General features: G+C 43.3%; 1 protein-coding gene across 1 annotated transcript in view; it reads right to left on the bottom strand.

Moving 5' to 3' along the window:
• Positions 1–17230, bottom strand: part of EIF4B (eukaryotic translation initiation factor 4B) — a 49342-nt gene continuing 32112 nt past the window's right edge. The window contains exons 8-15 of the mRNA XM_018567465.1: positions 15050–15253; positions 14697–14934; positions 11018–11109; positions 4421–4625; positions 3493–3545; positions 3330–3416; positions 3127–3185; positions 1–299 (exon numbers count right to left, since the gene is read on the bottom strand). Coding sequence (XP_018422967.1) covers positions 225–299; positions 3127–3185; positions 3330–3416; positions 3493–3545; positions 4421–4625; positions 11018–11109; positions 14697–14934; positions 15050–15253 — 1013 coding nt within the window. The 3' untranslated portion in view covers positions 1–224. The remainder of the gene's footprint in view (positions 300–3126; positions 3186–3329; positions 3417–3492; positions 3546–4420; positions 4626–11017; positions 11110–14696; positions 14935–15049; positions 15254–17230) is intronic.

Consider the following 17230-nt stretch of genomic DNA (forward strand, 5'->3'; position numbering starts at 1 on the left):
AAAAAGCTGCAGCACAATGCAAGAGAACAAACAGCTCATTGTGTTTCTAACTGAAGATAATTGTCAGAGGTGTCAAAGTTGGACTGCTTTTATATTTAGAGGGGACAGAGCCAGAAGGGGTGTTGCTTTTCTTGCTCTGGCTTATGCCAATGAGTTATGGAATACGGGAGATTAAAAGGACAGGGAGGAAGGAATCCAAATGGACACAGGTATTCTTCTCCAAGTTAGTCTGCGTATTCTTCAGCCTCCTCTTCTCCATCCATGGACAATGCTGCGTATTTACTTGCGTGAGTGAATTTCTGTGCATATTAAAGAAAATAAAAAAAGATCAACAGCTTGCAGCTTACAAAAAACTAAAATACAAAATGGAAAATAGAAATGTAAAAAGGGGTTTTTAACTTTTTCTGTGGACTTCTCCTTTGCACATCTTTATAAAGTAACAAAACTGAGTAATTTGGATGATCAAAAAAGGGATGCAGGAGTGGCTATGCAATGCAGTTATAAGGAATGGTCTTACGTAGTGAATGGTTACAGCTGCGCTTATTGCGGTCTAGTATTTGGCCTCTTGTATATGGAGAGACACCTTGATTAGGAAACCATGACAAATATTTAAAGTTGAACTACAGGCAATTGTCTAAATACACTACTGAAACACATACATAAGAATTATTTTGTTTTCTGTCAAACAATCTGAAATTTACATAGCCCTCTCAGACAACACAGCCAGGCTGGTACAGCAGTTACACATGATCACATACTCTCCCGGTCAGCCTGTGACTGAATAAAGAGAGCAGCAGACTAATGGGGTCATCTCACACCTTTTGTGCTCATGGTCCTTGTCTGCACGTTTACTGCAGCACTACTGATTGGCTCCTAGTACTGCTCATGCCCAGATTAATTCAGGTATTTAATCTAGCTGCATTAGAACAAGTTGACTGATTTCCAAGGAACACATATAAAAACACAAATTAATGCTTTTATGTGCCCAGCTGTTGTAGCCCAGGTCCTGAAGGAAAGAGGTCTTTCAAAAGCGAGATTCCTACGCTCCTGAAAGCCAAGCAAAACAAACTCCTGCAAGGTCTTCCAACTAACCTGATGGGAAACAAGTTTCATCCCAGGAAATACTCATTGTGACGCATGCCATCTTTCCTCCAGTCTGAACTAGACCAGCATTTAGCCTTGAGTACCATCAAGGGTCCAACTTCCGCTTCGGAAAATCTTTTCCAGAGACTGCTTGCCTCTCACTTCTCAGTGAAGGCCTTTGTGCAGGAGGTCGCTCACATTGTTCCCCCACTCTGGTGACTCCAGGTTCTGTCGGTGTTGAAGCCGCCCTTGAAACTCACACCATCTGACCCGACTCAATCAAAGTTGCCTTCCTCATCTGCATCACTTTGGCCAGACATGTTTTATACGTTTGCTGCCTTGACTTGTAAAGGATAAGGTAGTACTAAGAGCCAAGGCCTTGTTACTTTTTAAAGTGGTCTCTGCCTTCCACCTTAACCAGAACTTTGTTTTACCAACCTTATGTCCTGCACCAAAACATACAAAAGAATTCTCTCCACTACTATGCATTACAAAGATAGTAATAAACACATAGGCTCTAACCTGCCCTAAATAATAGTAATCAATTATATACACACACACACTTATTGCTGTGTTCCCAAGATAGGTCATTGGTCCTTGTCCTGGTAATGGTTTCTCTGGAAAATTAAGTGTGAAGAAATGTCTACAATGAGGGCACAGACCACAAAAAACTTGGTTGAGGTGCTGACATGTCTCTGTATGGGGTTTATCCAATGGTGTACATTTTAAAATACATAGACCAGGATTTTTATCTTACAATTTGTTACTTCTAGTACATCACAGGACACAGGGAATTCATTCTGGAAACTCGCATAACCGCTCCCACTCCCAGCCAACCTCATTTTGCAGAAAGTAGAACCTCTTAAAAATCTAGGAACTATTCAGGAACATGCCCTAGTCATTATGAAGAGGAGCTTGTTCCTGAATTTTGCAGGCTTGGAGGACCAGGCTCTTTTTTTGCAGAGACAAGAGACTTACCCTGGAGATTTCTCAGAGGGTATCTGCAAGGCCATCAACGCAATATCGTAGGGCACAAGGAAAACATTCCTAGGCATTTAAGAACAGGAGCATCTGTCAAGATAGATCCAAGGTTCCCAACCATAGATGTACACCATACAAATAAGGTCTGACACATGGCCACAGAGGCAACATTAGATTGCATAGCAGGGCTTGCAAGGACAAATAAGGCTTCAACCCTTTTGCTGCAAGAGCAATTTTTGCACACGTTAAAATGCACAATTGTGTAAAAAGATATTTCTGTTAAAAAAAACTATTGTGTGTCGCGCAATCATTGTTTTCATATGAATGTGCACTTGACACTTGTCTACTTTCATAAGTGCATGTACGTGAGGGATTTAAACAAAATTTTGGGAGTGTTTTTTGGTTTTATTTAACTAAGAATTGTTATTTTTTTTTACATTTACCTTTAATGCTATCATATAAGGGGCCAACAAGCCCCCTACATAATAGCACATTAGAGGTTATAGGTTCTACTTACGGGACAGGGTCCCACCGAGATGGACTACGACCCTAAATCTGTCAACTCCATAAGCTGCACTATGTCCCAAAGTGAGTGCCCCACGCTGGCTCCAATGTCCTAGCGGGGTCAAGGTACAGTCCCCGCCAATGCTCAACCGCAGAGAAAATCGATCTGGATAGCTGTCGAGAGGCAACACAGTGGCTGTGAGCAGCTTAGAGAAACTTAAGTCTTGAAGTAGAATAGGATGTGCTTAGAGAAGTGGCCCATCACCTAAAAACACTAGCAAAAACTGGGAGGGGTTTAATAAGGGCTGTCCTTACAGCTTTGATTTTCCAGAGCCCGGTCACCTGAAGATAGCTGCATAACCCACTGGTTCCAGAAAAAACTCCATGTACTGTGATGTACAATCAAGAAATCGTATTTCCCCTGAAGTGTCTTAACCAAACAATACCCATAACCAGTCTCGGGTATTGTATTAGATATATGTGAACTCTTTTACATCCGTTATGAAGAAGCTGCAGCCCAGAAGGCAGTGAATAAACCAAATGCAAAGTAGAACTTACAGCTCCCTGCTCGTCCATCCTCCTTGGCTCCGACTCGATCCCCAAATCCGCCTCAATATCTTTCCTGTAAATGGAAGAAAATCAATTCATCACAAATCGCTGCCCTCATCTCTAACAAGTCTGCTATATTATCCTCAGGTGTGTTTGCTACCATGCCCAACAAACAACCCCAGGATGTTTACTTGGCTTTCATTTTATAGCTTACCCATCAGACACGTTGTTACGATCTCCCATGCCACGTCCACTAGAATTCGTTCCATGGTCCACACCATCTAATTTGTTCTCATCTGCTTTAAAAAAGAATAAATAAGCTCTGGGGGAAATAAAACATTTGAATAGACAGGTGAATTTGGGAAGAGGACTTACCTCTTTGCCCATTCCCAGACTGCCGCCTTTCTGAATCATGTCTTTCTCCTCCACTAGAAGTGAACAAAAATATGGTAGTTATAATATGGTAGTTATTCAAAGCATTAAATGACATGGCAGTTGGGGCATTTCATACTTCACATACATTCTGCATAGAAACAAATCCTGCCACACATTGCTCAAAATTATACACTAGAATGTTATTAACTACCAAGGTTGCTGAGATACAAGGGATCTTCAAAAGTCATGCCCTGATCAGGACTTATTTCCCTTTGCCAGTTGTGTGCTCACATTGTACTGTCTATAGAAAAGCAGAGTGTTCCTTTTCTCTTTAGTCATCTACTGTTCAAGCGTCAAGTACGTTTTTAAAGGAGAATTATGAGGCGAGTGATTTTCAATCAGCCTCATAATCTGAGCCGACCTGTGACAATGAAACTGTCGCAGGTCAGCTTAGTAGATCGGGAAGTGAGCAAACGCATACCGTCGCTCGATCTATCCCTGCAGAGAGCCGTGACCTTCACTCACGGCTCCCTGCAGGAATCCCCCCCCCCTGTCCGATCCTCCAACGCCGACTGGCGGAACGGTCAGGGGAGAGGGCGGGTACAGCTGGCTCTGCCTCTAGATAGGCAGATCCAGCTGTCACTCACGCAGCTGGGAGGATCGAGACAGCATTATGACGACCCATTCCGGCGTCTCAGTATCCTGCGAGCTGTAGCTCGCGGTATACTGAGCCTAGGGTGACGGGAGGACGCTAGTTTGTGTCCTCCCGTTACCCTTAGGAGAACTATGGAGAAAAGTCCTAACCCCATAGTTCTCCTATAAGGGACTGAAATGGCAATTCATTGAACTTATGTATTAGAACAACACAGTTGAAGGTTTCAGGAACCAAGTAAAATAAATCAGAGCGCTGTGACTTAGTGACTCTTACCTCTGAGAGGACTCTGAACTGAGAGAGCGTGTTGGGGCAGGTGCTGTACTACGCTTCACCCATGCATTCTCCTTGGGAGGTGGAGCAGGCATAACCTTTATAGGGATCTGGGAATCAGATTTAGGGGACTTCAAGTTAGGAGGCTCCTCATCTTTTCCAAACACTTCATTCTCTACAGATTTCTCGCTTTCCCTCCGTCGTGAGACTGTGGAGCAGTAACCAGAAATAAGTTAGAGTGTATCTCTTCACAGTCTAAGAGATGAAACAGCTGTAAGCAACAAAGTACAATTATTAAAACGTATTATTAAGCTTTCCACAAACTGTTAACGAAATTGATGTTTATGTGTGTATGTAAAAACAAAACAAAAAAACACACTGCTTAATTTTATAGGCGATACAACCAGTCCAAGCATTGTCTCCTAGTTCTGTGAATGGACAAGTGATCCTGTCCTTTGCCCGTCCCCTCGTCATTTACCTGTCCCTCCTTTTCCCTTGACCATGCACAGAAAACCTTGCATTCTGTGAAAAAATACAAGGCTTTTTGTGAACAGACAAGGGGAGAGAAATATTACGTTTTTACATGCTTACTTGCAGCGTTTTTATTCTGTCTATAAAATTATTATTTACTTGCAAAGTGCCTTTGACTAGTAAGAGGCCTAGCACAACCCTCTTCTGGGACTGTAATTAATATCAGTGCTGGCCCAGCTCCTCCACTCCTCCTTCCACCTCGCTATATAACCTCCCAACAAAGAGGAATGCTATAGAGCAGGAGAGGGCAAACTCCAGGCGTCCAGCTATGTTGCAACTACAGATCCCATTAGGCATTGCAAAACTCTTAACAGCCACAAGCATGAGTCCAGAGGCAGATACATGATGGAATTTGTACTTTCACCACAGTTGGACGGACAGTCTGCCTATCCCTGGTATGGAGCCTAACTCGAGTGACAGCTCTGATTCTGTTGGGGCTGCTGACATCACATCCAAGGTGGTGGCTCCAAGCAGCAGTCTCAGGGCTATTGGATGTCTACACAAGGAAGGCTTTCACAGGTAAGCAACATGTATAAAATACATTAAAATGCATATATACTCTTAAAGTTAAAATGGACTGGTGACAGGGTACCTTTAGTCAAAGTAGTGGACATCAAAAGTGCATTTTAATAAAAAAACAAAAAGAAAAACCCCAACAACTGTAGGCCATGAAGCATTTATAGGCATTACCAAGCTATTAAAACAATTGTAAAGTCATAAAAAGTTGGATTTTTCTGCTTCCCTAAAATCCTTTTCTTTGAGTTCATTGAAGGACACAGGAATCGTTAGACTGTCAGATGATACTGCCCTGTCTACAGGAGCAATGGACACTGGCAAAAAAGAAACCAATTGGTCAGCGGGATAACTCTGCCCACAAGTATCTTGGCTCAGTTTTGTACCGACAGCAAAAATTAACAGATGGGGGAGACCTGTGTCCTTCAATAGACTCCAAGAAAGGGATGTACTAAAATCCTACTTTCTTAAAGTAGTATTAAACTCACATTTTTTTCCCCCCCCCAATAGTGGATCCAGAACAAAAATATACATTGCTCAGCAAAGCATTGCTTTTTTGCCCAAATACTTATAGTTATGTTTCTGAACAGCTGCTTTCAAGTCTCTCAGCTTCCTGTCTATTACAAGATCACAAGGAACAGAGCAGGCTCCAGCAATTGTGCATCTACTAGCTTGGAGAAGGGAGGAGAGGGGCCAGAGAGAGAGAAGTAGCTTGATTTGCTGTGTTGTCTGTGTGGAGACACGCAGAGCTTACTAGCACACAAAAGGGTGACTGCATAGAACTCTGCTTGAGAAAGGAGTCACTCTAAAACAGGAAGTCAGGACCAATGCTCAGGGAACCAGCTGCTTCTGCAGGAAAAAACCCCCAAAACTTAACATTAAAGAGCAGCATCCATTATAAGTGATTTCAGCAGCATTTGAAATAGCTTAAAAACCTTTAAACTTTAAATATCAGTTTAATTGTCTATTGCGAGATAAAGGAATTCTTAGACGTCCAAAAGCAGTTCAAACACTGGGCTGGAAACATAGAAAAAAACAAACCGATCCAATAAAAAAGGCAACAGCAAACTCAGGACTGGCTTCAACGAACCGCTGAAGGACCCAATGCCTGAAGCTGGCATCAGATGGATGAGGCATGAATATCCACCTGGTAAAACAAAGAAAAATAGAAGACCAGGTGGTAGCCTTATAAAAACGGGGAAAAGTTGCATAATGCTGAAAAGCAAGAAGCACTCACTAATGTAGCATAGCGCTCCTTGACAGGTAAAGATGAAACCCAATCTTTAAGACTAGGAATATTGAATGATGGTCAGCTTGAGTCACAGAGAGGCTGAACACAGAAGTTGGTGCACCCTAACGGAGTTCATCCAGAATCAGGCTTCCAGAAGCAACAGAGGCTGGGAGATACACTCTAACAGTCCGAACTATATCCAGACAATATAGGGAACATTTATTTTGGTAAAGTGAAGCTAGACAGGAGAGGGATGGGTGAACAATGTTCTGGTTAAGGTTAAAAGACAAAAAAAAAAGTCAGTCCTGGGCCTGACACTACTTGGTCCCTATGCAGGAGATGGCCGCCAGTTAGGACAAATGCCTTGTAGACGTGATCACTACAAGAACCACCACCTTCTGAGAGTGGAGAGAGAAAGTCTCTAATAGGTTCATATGGTGATGTCTGAAGTGCAGTAAGAACCAGGTTTAGATCCCACCAAGTCACAGAGGAACAAACAGAGAGCTAAATGATGACTTCCTGTACAAAGGTTCATGAAACAAAGCCGGACAGAACCGTGGCTTAGAAAATGCTGAAGGTCAAAAGTTGGTCCAGACACTGCTGCAGGAAGAGAGGTGAAGACAGATATGGTGAATTCCATGCAGAATTTCTGGAGTCAAATAAAGAGCCCTGGGTATGAGGAAACTCAGCAAAGCAACAGTAGTGAAAAACAGACAACAAAATGAAGGGGATGGTGTGTGAGCTCACTGGAATTTCACAGCGAGTCATCAAGTCTAGGTCAGCACGTGGGAACACAAATGGCTGTCGTACACAACAATGCCTGGCTGCTAGGCAGAGTACAATAGAAAGTTTACAAAACTCTGAGCTATAAAAAGGAGGTTATCCCAGATCAAGAAACAAAAAGGGACACAGTTTAACTTGCCCTAGTAAAAAGGGAGTCAAAACACAATAACTCAGCATGTAAACCTAGATGAGGTACAGGTAAAAGGAGAAAATATGACCCCACATACTGCTCAGTAGATATAGCAGTTTCTATAGGAAGAGCTTCTAATAAAAAAGAAAAAAAAAGAAGAAATTCCTCAATAGGGAATAAAACTGATATATCACATAACATTCATAGTCTTCAGAGATTGGGTCAAAAAAACTGCTACAGCTCTGGTCCCAATGTTCAGCAAAGAATCCCCAGAATATACTAACCTAAATAGAGTCTAGTGGTAATTGGAACACAGACAGGTCAGTTGCAGAGGGAATGCTAGTATAAAACCATTAAAAAAAACCCCGCACTTCACTAACTGGAGAGATTTCCAGGATTTCATATATCTACCATGAGTCTACCAGCGGCTGTTAATGGTAGAATTTCTTCCACTCTCCTAAGCACACTAGCAACTAACATGATGGTTGTGGCCAGGTGGGTGGAATTTCTATCGCCCGATGCCAGGGACATGTCGTTCTGGGCAGGTTTTTTTTTTTTTATATACACTATATTGGCAAAAGTATTGGGACGCCTGCCTTTACACACACATGACTTTAATGGCATCCCAGTCTTAGTCCATAGGGTTCAATATTGAGTTGGCCCACCCTTTGCAGTTATAACAGCTTCAACTCTTCTGGTAAGGTGTCCACAAGGTTTAGGAGTGTGTCTATGGGAATGTTTTACCATTCTTCCAGAAGCACATTTGTGAGGCCCGGTACTGATGTTGGACGAGAAAGCCGGGCTTGCAGTCTTCGTTCTACTTCATCCCAAAGGTGTTCTATCAGGTTGAGGTCAGGACTCTGTGCAGGCCAGTCATGTTCCTCCACCCCAAACTCGCTCATCCATGTCTTTATGGACCTTGCTTTGTGTACTGGTGCGCAGTCATGTTGGAACAGGAAGGGGCCATCCCCAAACTGTTCCCACAAAGTTGGGAGCATGAAATAAGACATCAGCATACCAAGACATTTTGGACTAAGAGTTCCCTTCACTGGAACTAAGGGGCCAAGCCCAACCCCTAAAAAACAACCCCACACCATAATCCCCCTCCACCAAACTTTACGGTCGTGCTTTGTATAGATGCATGTGGAATGAAGTTTGAATTTCTTTGGAAGATCATCGTGTGCTGGTTTCAGTTTTTGAGCCTATTACTCAGGAAGAGCGTCATCCGTGCACTGAATGTGGACTGCAAGGACGCATGATAGGAGTGAGCTGTGCACTTCATGTTTTCAGTTCATGTTTTCAGTTCACCAAACTTTCAGTTCACCAAACTTTAAACTCAGGCAAGTACCTTTCTCCTGGCAAACGCCAAACCCAGGACACGTCCATCGGATTGCCAGACGGAGAAGTGCGATTAGTCACGCCAGAGAAAACATCTCCACTTCTCTAGAGTCCAGTGGCGGAGTGCTTTACACCACTGCATCCGACGCTTTTGCATTGCACTTAGTGATGAAAGGCTTGGATGCAGCTGCTCGGCCATGGAAACCCATTCCATGAAGCTCTCTATGCACTGTTGTTGTGCCAATCTGAAGGCCACATGAAGTTTGGAGGTCTGTAGCTATTGACAGACAGTTGGCGACTTCGGCACACTGCGCTTCAGCATGCACTGACCCCGCTCTGTCATTTTACGTGGCCTACCACTTTGTGGCCGAGCTGTTGTTCCCAGTTGCTTCCACTGTGTTTTAATACCACTAACAGGTGACCGCAGAATATTTAGTAGCAAGGAAATGTCACGGATGGATTTATTGCACAGTTGGCAACCTATCACGGTACCACTCTTCAATTAACTGAGCTCCTGAGAGCGACCCATTCTTTCACAAATGTTTGTAGAAGCAGTCTGCATGCCTAGGTGCCTAATGTTATACACTTGTGACCATGGAGGTGATTGGAACACCTGAATCCAATGATTTGGAGCGGTGTCCCAATACTTTTGGCATATTGCCAAAAGTATTGGGACAGCGTATAGTTAGCCCTGCGGGCCAGCAAAAGTAAAAAAAAAAACATTTTAAAAACAAAACAAAAAAACAACCCTGTAGCCCCCATCTTGCGTGCGAAAGGGCATTGTGTATGCTATGCGCTGTTCCTATTCCACTGTGACATTGTGGTAGACAAGCAGCAACACTCTCCAACACACAATGTGCAATAAAGTGTACGTTCACTTTCCCAAGTAATTTTGGAAAATGGAATTACCCGCTAAAATCTGGCTCTAGTAGTTCCCGTATACTTGTATGTTTAGTGAACTAAGAAGCTCATCTCATTCTTGAATTTATCAATGCTATCAGCAAATACTACTAAGGAAATTCCACATTTTTACTACTCCGACAAAAACCACAGTGTGCAGTATGAGATTAAACCACCTCTCTTCTAGGCTCTTGTTGTGTCCTCGTGTCATCAATATAATTCCCGGTGTAAACAGCTTATCCCGGATGTTGTGGTCCCCATTTATGATTTTGAAAATTGCAATAAGGTCCCCTCTAAAGTGCCTCTTTTCTACTGAGAATACGTTTAATTTCTGGAGTCAGTCTTCATAACTCAGGCCTTCCATCCCCTAATTATTTTGTAGCCCTTCTCTGAACTCTCTTAAGTTCGGGGACATCTTTCCTGAGGGTTGGTGACCAAAACTGCACTGCATACTCAAGCTGAGGCCAAACCAGTGGTAATATTATGCTCTTATCCCTTGCAAAATCACTGACCTTGAACAAATAAGCAGATTAGGAAAGTGGGTAAAGAGTCAGAAAGCATCATCTGCATACTCATTCCAGGTTATTTATTCACAGCACTGAAGTCAGAGTCTCATGATAACCAGGCCGCTAGCATTTTTATAAGGAGAACTCAGCAATGGCAAGCCTCCATGTTTCTCTCATAACAGGTTGCAACCAAGTCAAGGTTGCATTACTTTTCATTTCAGAAGTGAAATAAGGTTTTCTTCTGAAACTGAAATTGCTCTCCATTGTCCAACTCAAATTAACTGTACAGGGTCCTTAGAAACAGGTTAAAAGATACCAAGTATGTATGTATACGCTAAGGATCATTCTCTATGCCACCTATAAAAGTGAATAACCCAATGGCTGCATGTACCAAAATAAAAGGATTTCATCCAAGTTAGGGGAAAGAGGCAAGTTTGTCAAGTAAGGGCTTGTGTACATATTTAACAAAAAAGAAGAAAGTCCTACGCTTTTAGGTGCTTCCGAGTTACTTCTATTTGCCTAAATGTTACTTCCAGCTGCTTGTGCACTCACATTAATTTGTATAGAAAAGAAAAAGCAGTTTAGACATGAACTTGTGCCTGTGTACAAGAGCCATGACAAGGACAAATTTAAGAATAGAAAGATAACGCATTTTGTGCTTCACTCACTCCTTGCTGATGATCCACTGATGCCTGTTTGAGACGACTCACTTCCAGTCCTGGACCGTTCTTGGTTTTCTTCACTTCGCCAGCTTGGATGCCTACAGAATTAAGAAAAAAAAACTACAGCTCACCCACATTATAGAGACCAAGAACACCATTTGCTCTATGCCAGTATAATTGCATAACCACTCAAAAATAATACTCTATACTAGGAAACTGCACACCACAGTGCACAGCTAGCCCCAGTTCAGAAGTTCAACATCAAACATTAAGAAACCCTCACATACAGGGCTTGAAATATTTTAGGGTGTCTCACCAAAATTTCAACAGTAAGCCTGACCAGACTATAGCCTTGCAATTTATGTTAACATGTTTTGGGGACACAGAGCTTTCTTTTGGTGGTATTTAATCACCACTGGGGTTTTTTTTTATTTTTTACTATATAATGAAAAAAAAGTACTGTAAATTGAGGAAAAATATGTTTTCCTACAGTATGTTAAAAAACATTTATTCTTACCCATATTTTTGGGAAAATATAAAAGACGGGGTCACATTGGGTAAATAGACACCGAACATTTCAAGCCTTAAAATTGCGCGCCCGCACAAAAAATTGGCCATAGGCGACGCTTTAACTGCTGATCAGTTTAGTGTCATCAGTAATTAATGCCCTAAAATTATTTCTCAAACTCAGACATTCGCGGTGATATGCAACATGTGCGGCACAATAGTCGTTTTCGCACGTAGGCACACCCGACACATGTTTGCGGGTGTATGTGGGAGGCGGTGGGGACCTAAATTTTTTTTATGCTTTACTTTTTTTTGTTTTATACACAACTTTATTGCCATCACATAGGGGTCTAAGACGCCCCCTATCTCCAAGACCCCTGTCACCTAGGCCTAGGAACCCTCAGAGAACCTGGTGAAGATGTGATCTGCTTCACCAGCTTCTCCGAGGTTCCCTAGGTGATTCTCCAGCTTCTGAAGCTGGAGAGTGACAGTAGAATGCGGAAGTGATGTAATATACATCACTTCCTGCATTAGGGGACTGGAGGAGCTCAGAGGGAGATCATGTACCATTCTCCCTTTGATCTCCAGTACCAGCCGCACCAGGCACAACGGGCCTTGGACCGGCGGCAACAGCAGTGACAGCTGCTGCTAATACAAGCGATCAGGCATCTCTAGAGACGCCCGATCGCTTGAATGTAAATCTCCCGGTAGGCCGTTTAATTACAACTCTTAGGATAAGGTTTGATGAACACATGAAATAACCTGAATAAGACTGATCGCTCGGCCCACATAGAGCTTCCACATGGGCAAATTATTATATAGATCATGTATTGTGATCCACAGTTAATGGATTGTTTTATGGGGTGAGAAATCCCTTCAGAAGTCTGAAAGCTTTTCAGTTTGTGCCACATGAAGGAACAAGCTCCACAATTGGGGACTCCACACTTGAAGTTCCCTTCCTAACAACATAGGCAGTAACACTGTTGGTACACAGGTTTTACCACATAGTTTACAGTGGTATTTAGTCATGTAAAAAACCTGATGCAGAATGGAGTATTGCAGTAAACCAAACAAAAAGGAGGAGTACGTGTGTGTCCTGTAGAAATAAAGGGTGGGAGCAACTACTGAGCGCAGCAGGTGACCAGGGGTTTAATACTCACTGAATACAAAGTGTCAGTTACTGAAGAGACTTAAAAGGAGAACTATGAGGTGAGTGCTTTTCACTCACCTCATAGTTCTAGCAGACCTGTGACAATGAGACTGTCACAGGTCGGCTCAGTAGATCGGGAGGTGAGCGAACACATACCGACGTTCGCTCACTTCTTGATCCTGTCACAGCTCTCTGCCATGACAGGGGAGGGGCTGGATTTCCCCCTCCCCGCTCCAATGCTGACTGGCGGAACGGACGGGGGAGGGTACAGCTGACTGTCTCTAGATAGGCAGAGCCAGCTCTCACAAAGCTGGGCGGATCCAGACAGCATTATCGCGATCCGCTCCGGCGTTTCAGTATACCGCAACTGTAGCTTGCGGTATACTGAGCTTTGTGTAACGGAAGGACGCTAGTTTGTGTCCTCCCGTTACCCTTGGGAGAACTATGGGGAAAAGTCCTAACCCCATAGTTCTCCTTTAAGCCCTCGTTCACACCTGAACATTTTGTAGTGCGTTCTACGCTCGACGAACGCTCTACAAAACGCTCAAAAATATAAATCCCATTGTATTCAATGGTCTTGTTCCCACCTTGGCGTATTTCCGCCCGTCCCTAACGCGCTACAAAAAACGGCCCACGCCTGAAAAGGTACATGTACTCCTTTGGGCCGTTTTGTTGTGCGTTTCCATTGGGATACAGCCAAGTAGCCTTCGGAAACGAGCGTTTGTCGCGCTACTTTTTTACCTCGGATCGCGGTAAAAACGCGCAACAGACGCGCATATGCAATACGCCTAGGTGTGAACAAGACCTTAGGGACTGAAAATGGCAATTAATTGAACTAAAGTATTAAAATTAGCACCTCGAGGGCTGAACAACACAGTTGAAGGTTTCAGGAACCAAGTAAAATAAATAATTCATCAGAGCGCTGTGACTTAGTGACTCTTACCTCTGAGAGGACTCTGAACTGAGAGAGCGTGTTGGGGCAAGTGCTGTACTACTCTTCACCCATGCATTCTCCTTGGGAGGTGGACAATTATGTCTGGATCCGCTTCAGCTGCAGCGTCTCAGTAAACCGCGAGCTGTAGATCGCGGTATACTGAGCGTAGGGTGACGGGAGGGCGCTAGTTTGTGTCCTCCGGTTACCCTAAGGAGAACTATGGGGAAAAGCCCTAACCTCATAGTTCTCCTTTAAGAGAGTGATTTCAGGACATTACAGTAGCATGCAACAGTGCCAGCAGAGGTAGAGATAAGTATTTTATTAACTGCTTTACAGGGAACTCTTATTGGCACTCTGATTTTAGTGACAGACTTGAATCCCTCTGGAATGTGTTGTAATGAATGGGCAGGCACCTGCGGGAGTATCTGCACTTCATTCAGGTTGCTACTTAGTGACGCTAAAATCAAGAGCTGTCCTTCCTTCTGGAGGGTGGCTACTTTTGTTCTCCATGGTCGCTGCGTGTGGTAAAGTAGCCATCACTCCAAGCTTGCTCACGTGATTGACTAAAATCTCACGTTTAGGCTAGGTTCACATCTGGGCGATCCGTGACCGTGCAGCAATCGTGCACAAAACTGTGCAGATTGCAGGGCGGTCATTGAGTCACCCACCACAGCTGATCGCGCTGGTGGTGCCATTATTGTCTACCGACACCCCAGTTGTGCCAGGCGAGTCACACGGTTTCCCTCCACTAAAATTTCCCGCCAATTTGTATTGAGGTTGAAGTCCATAACGTGAGAGAGCTTGGAGCGGTGGCTACTTTACAACACACACAGCAACCATGGGGAGTAAAAGTAACCACCCTCCAGAAGGGAGGACAGTGTCAGCACCAATTCAGAGATGATTTCAAGATCTACAGCTGAGTGATACACAAATAAGGTGCTGTATTGTAAAAGTTTGGGTACATGAATGCATTTTTAAGATTTAATGTCTGAGTTTAGTGTCACTTTAACCAGGCTGGATAGAAATGGTTACTTAGAGGGATGAAACTTAAGTGACAAAAGCAGGGCATATCGAATAATTCAAACGAATCTTACCTTTCCCGTGGCTTCCGGTCTAGTTGTCGAGGTCGGTCATCCTCCAAATGACGCTGCATTTTTTCCTGTTCTTTCTGCAATCTTTCTTCTACCTCCCGTTCTCGGGCAGCTGTGTCCACAGGCTTGGCACCCCCAAATATTGATGCAGCTCGAGTGGAGGGTGCTGGAGCACCACCGGTAACTTCCTCTTTGGGTGCTGTACGAGGTTTGAGATTCAGCCTTGGCCTCTGCACAGGACCTGTATTCAGAAAATGTAAATAAGTTGGAACATGTAATTCATATTGCCCAAACAGGATATAAACCATTCAATTTCATTGAATCTGCAACAATGTTCAAATGTGTTTTACACATACCCCTTTCTTCTTCGTTTCTGGAAGAACCATTCCACTTGTCCGACCTATCATCTCGCCGATCTTCACGCCGGTCATCACGCCGATCATCATACCTATCACCATATCGATCTCCTGCTCCTCCACCACCACCTCTGAAATCATCATCTCGACGGTACCCGCTGCCAAATGCTCGCCTTCCACTACCTCCCCGGGAGTCAAAGCCTGCTAAAATAAGCATTTACATTTTTCAGTACCAAATTAAGACATGACCAGGTTGTAGAGTCAGAGACATCAGCTTGAACATGCAGAGAAAGTTGACAGTGGCTCTGGGAAGGGCCCACATATACTCCTTACCCATGCTCCTTTGCAGTTCCTCCACAGCCATTGGCATTACTCAACAATTTCAGGTATGGAGGAACATATGGTCTGCTCACCTGTAACAATGCCGTGGCCAAGCACTGTTGCATGACTGGTGGAGTGAGGTCCCTGTTTGCCGAGCTAGCTGCAGAGAACGAGCTAGGAGAGGTCAGATGTAAAAGAGTATAAAGGCAGTCGGGGATGCCCTTTCCAGAGACACTGTCACCTTGCATGGGCGAGGTGACAGCATTTCTAAATAATTCCAGTGGCAAGATTGACTATTTATATTTATTATGGCTAAAAAAATCTCAGACAATGTAATCGTCCATTCACTCCACCCATTGACAGTAGGGCATAAACTACATAGAGAGATTTCACTCAGTAGCTTGAGATAAGGGCTGCAACTAATGATTATTTTCATAATTGATTAGTTGGTCGATTATTTTTTCCGATTGAAAAAAAATAATTAAAAAAAAGAAAAAAAAAATTAAATACTATCCTTAATTTAAAATAGTGTTACAAAGTTTACTTCAGAATAAAACTGCATGCACAATTTTTTGCACTGCACTGGAATGACGGCATTGTGGTACCGTGCGAGAAATCACACTGTGGGGTGCCATTGAAATGAATGGCACTGCAATGCACCTCCCGCAGCAGAATTAGTCAGGCCAAAACCGAAAATGACTTTTTTCCCACCTTTCATAATTTTCTTTTTAATAATTGTAAGCACACGGGGCTTGAATAGCTTCAGGCAGGGAATGACAGCTGCCAGTGGCAAGATTCTGCAGGCGGCAGCTGGATGTAAATACAGCAGGTAGTGGGCCATTTCAAAATTACAGGCTGGCTAATGCACCCGCCCACTGCTTGCTGTGCCATCCTCCCAGCATGGAGAGATCTAGGTGATCCAACCAACTAATCATGAGAATAGTTGACAACTATTCTCACAATCCATTAGTTGGTTGCAGTCCTACTTGAAATTATTCTGTAACTGGCAATATGTCACAACGGAAACATTTGTCTACAAAGAGCTAATCAACTGATCAATTAACAACTACAATGTCTTTGAGCCTGGGGGTCAAAAGGATAGATTTTAACAAAGCAGCATTTTTGCAACATTCATTTATCAAGTAATTACTGCTAAATGACAGGGAACACTTCAAGTTGGGAGATGTGTTCTTTGCCTTTATGCCAGGGGTCTCAAACTCAATTTAGTCGGGGGCCACTGGACAAATATTTTAGTCCCATGGGAGCCGCTACTATATACGGTACCAGTTTTAATGTATGCACATGTTACAGGCGGCAACTGTCACCGATTCAAATTAATGATCGGGTGACAGCTGTTGCATGTAAACGCCTGCCCACCGCATGTAATCATATGTGAGGAGCTGGAGGAGCTTTTAAACTAGGAAGTGGGGGGGAGGGTATAAAAATAAAATCACTTAAACTAAACGTAGATAATTTAATCATAGGTAAAAATAACACAGAAAGTAGTAAAAAAGGAGTTCATAATAGTGGGCTCACTCCAGTCAATATAGGAAATCCGTTGGCACATGTAAGTATAACTACCAACGGACGACCGAAATCAAGGCAGAATAATAACAATAAAAATAGTGGGGAACAACAAGGTAGTAAACTTTTGTCCCACAAAAAGAGAGGAATTAAATGTATGTACACCAACGCTAGAAGTCTGGCAAATAAAATAGAGGAGCTTGAAATTAGGCTAATTGAAGAGGACTTCGACATAGTTGGTATAGCGGAAACCTGGCTGGACAGCACGCATGACTGGGCTACTAATATAGAGGGGTATAACCTGTTTAGGAGGGACAGAGGGGGGAGAAGGGGGGG

This window comes from Nanorana parkeri, unplaced genomic scaffold, assembly GCF_000935625.1.
Source record: "Nanorana parkeri isolate BGI_ZX_2015 unplaced genomic scaffold, ASM93562v1 scaffold1053, whole genome shotgun sequence".
Lineage (NCBI taxonomy): Eukaryota > Metazoa > Chordata > Amphibia > Anura > Dicroglossidae > Nanorana > Nanorana parkeri.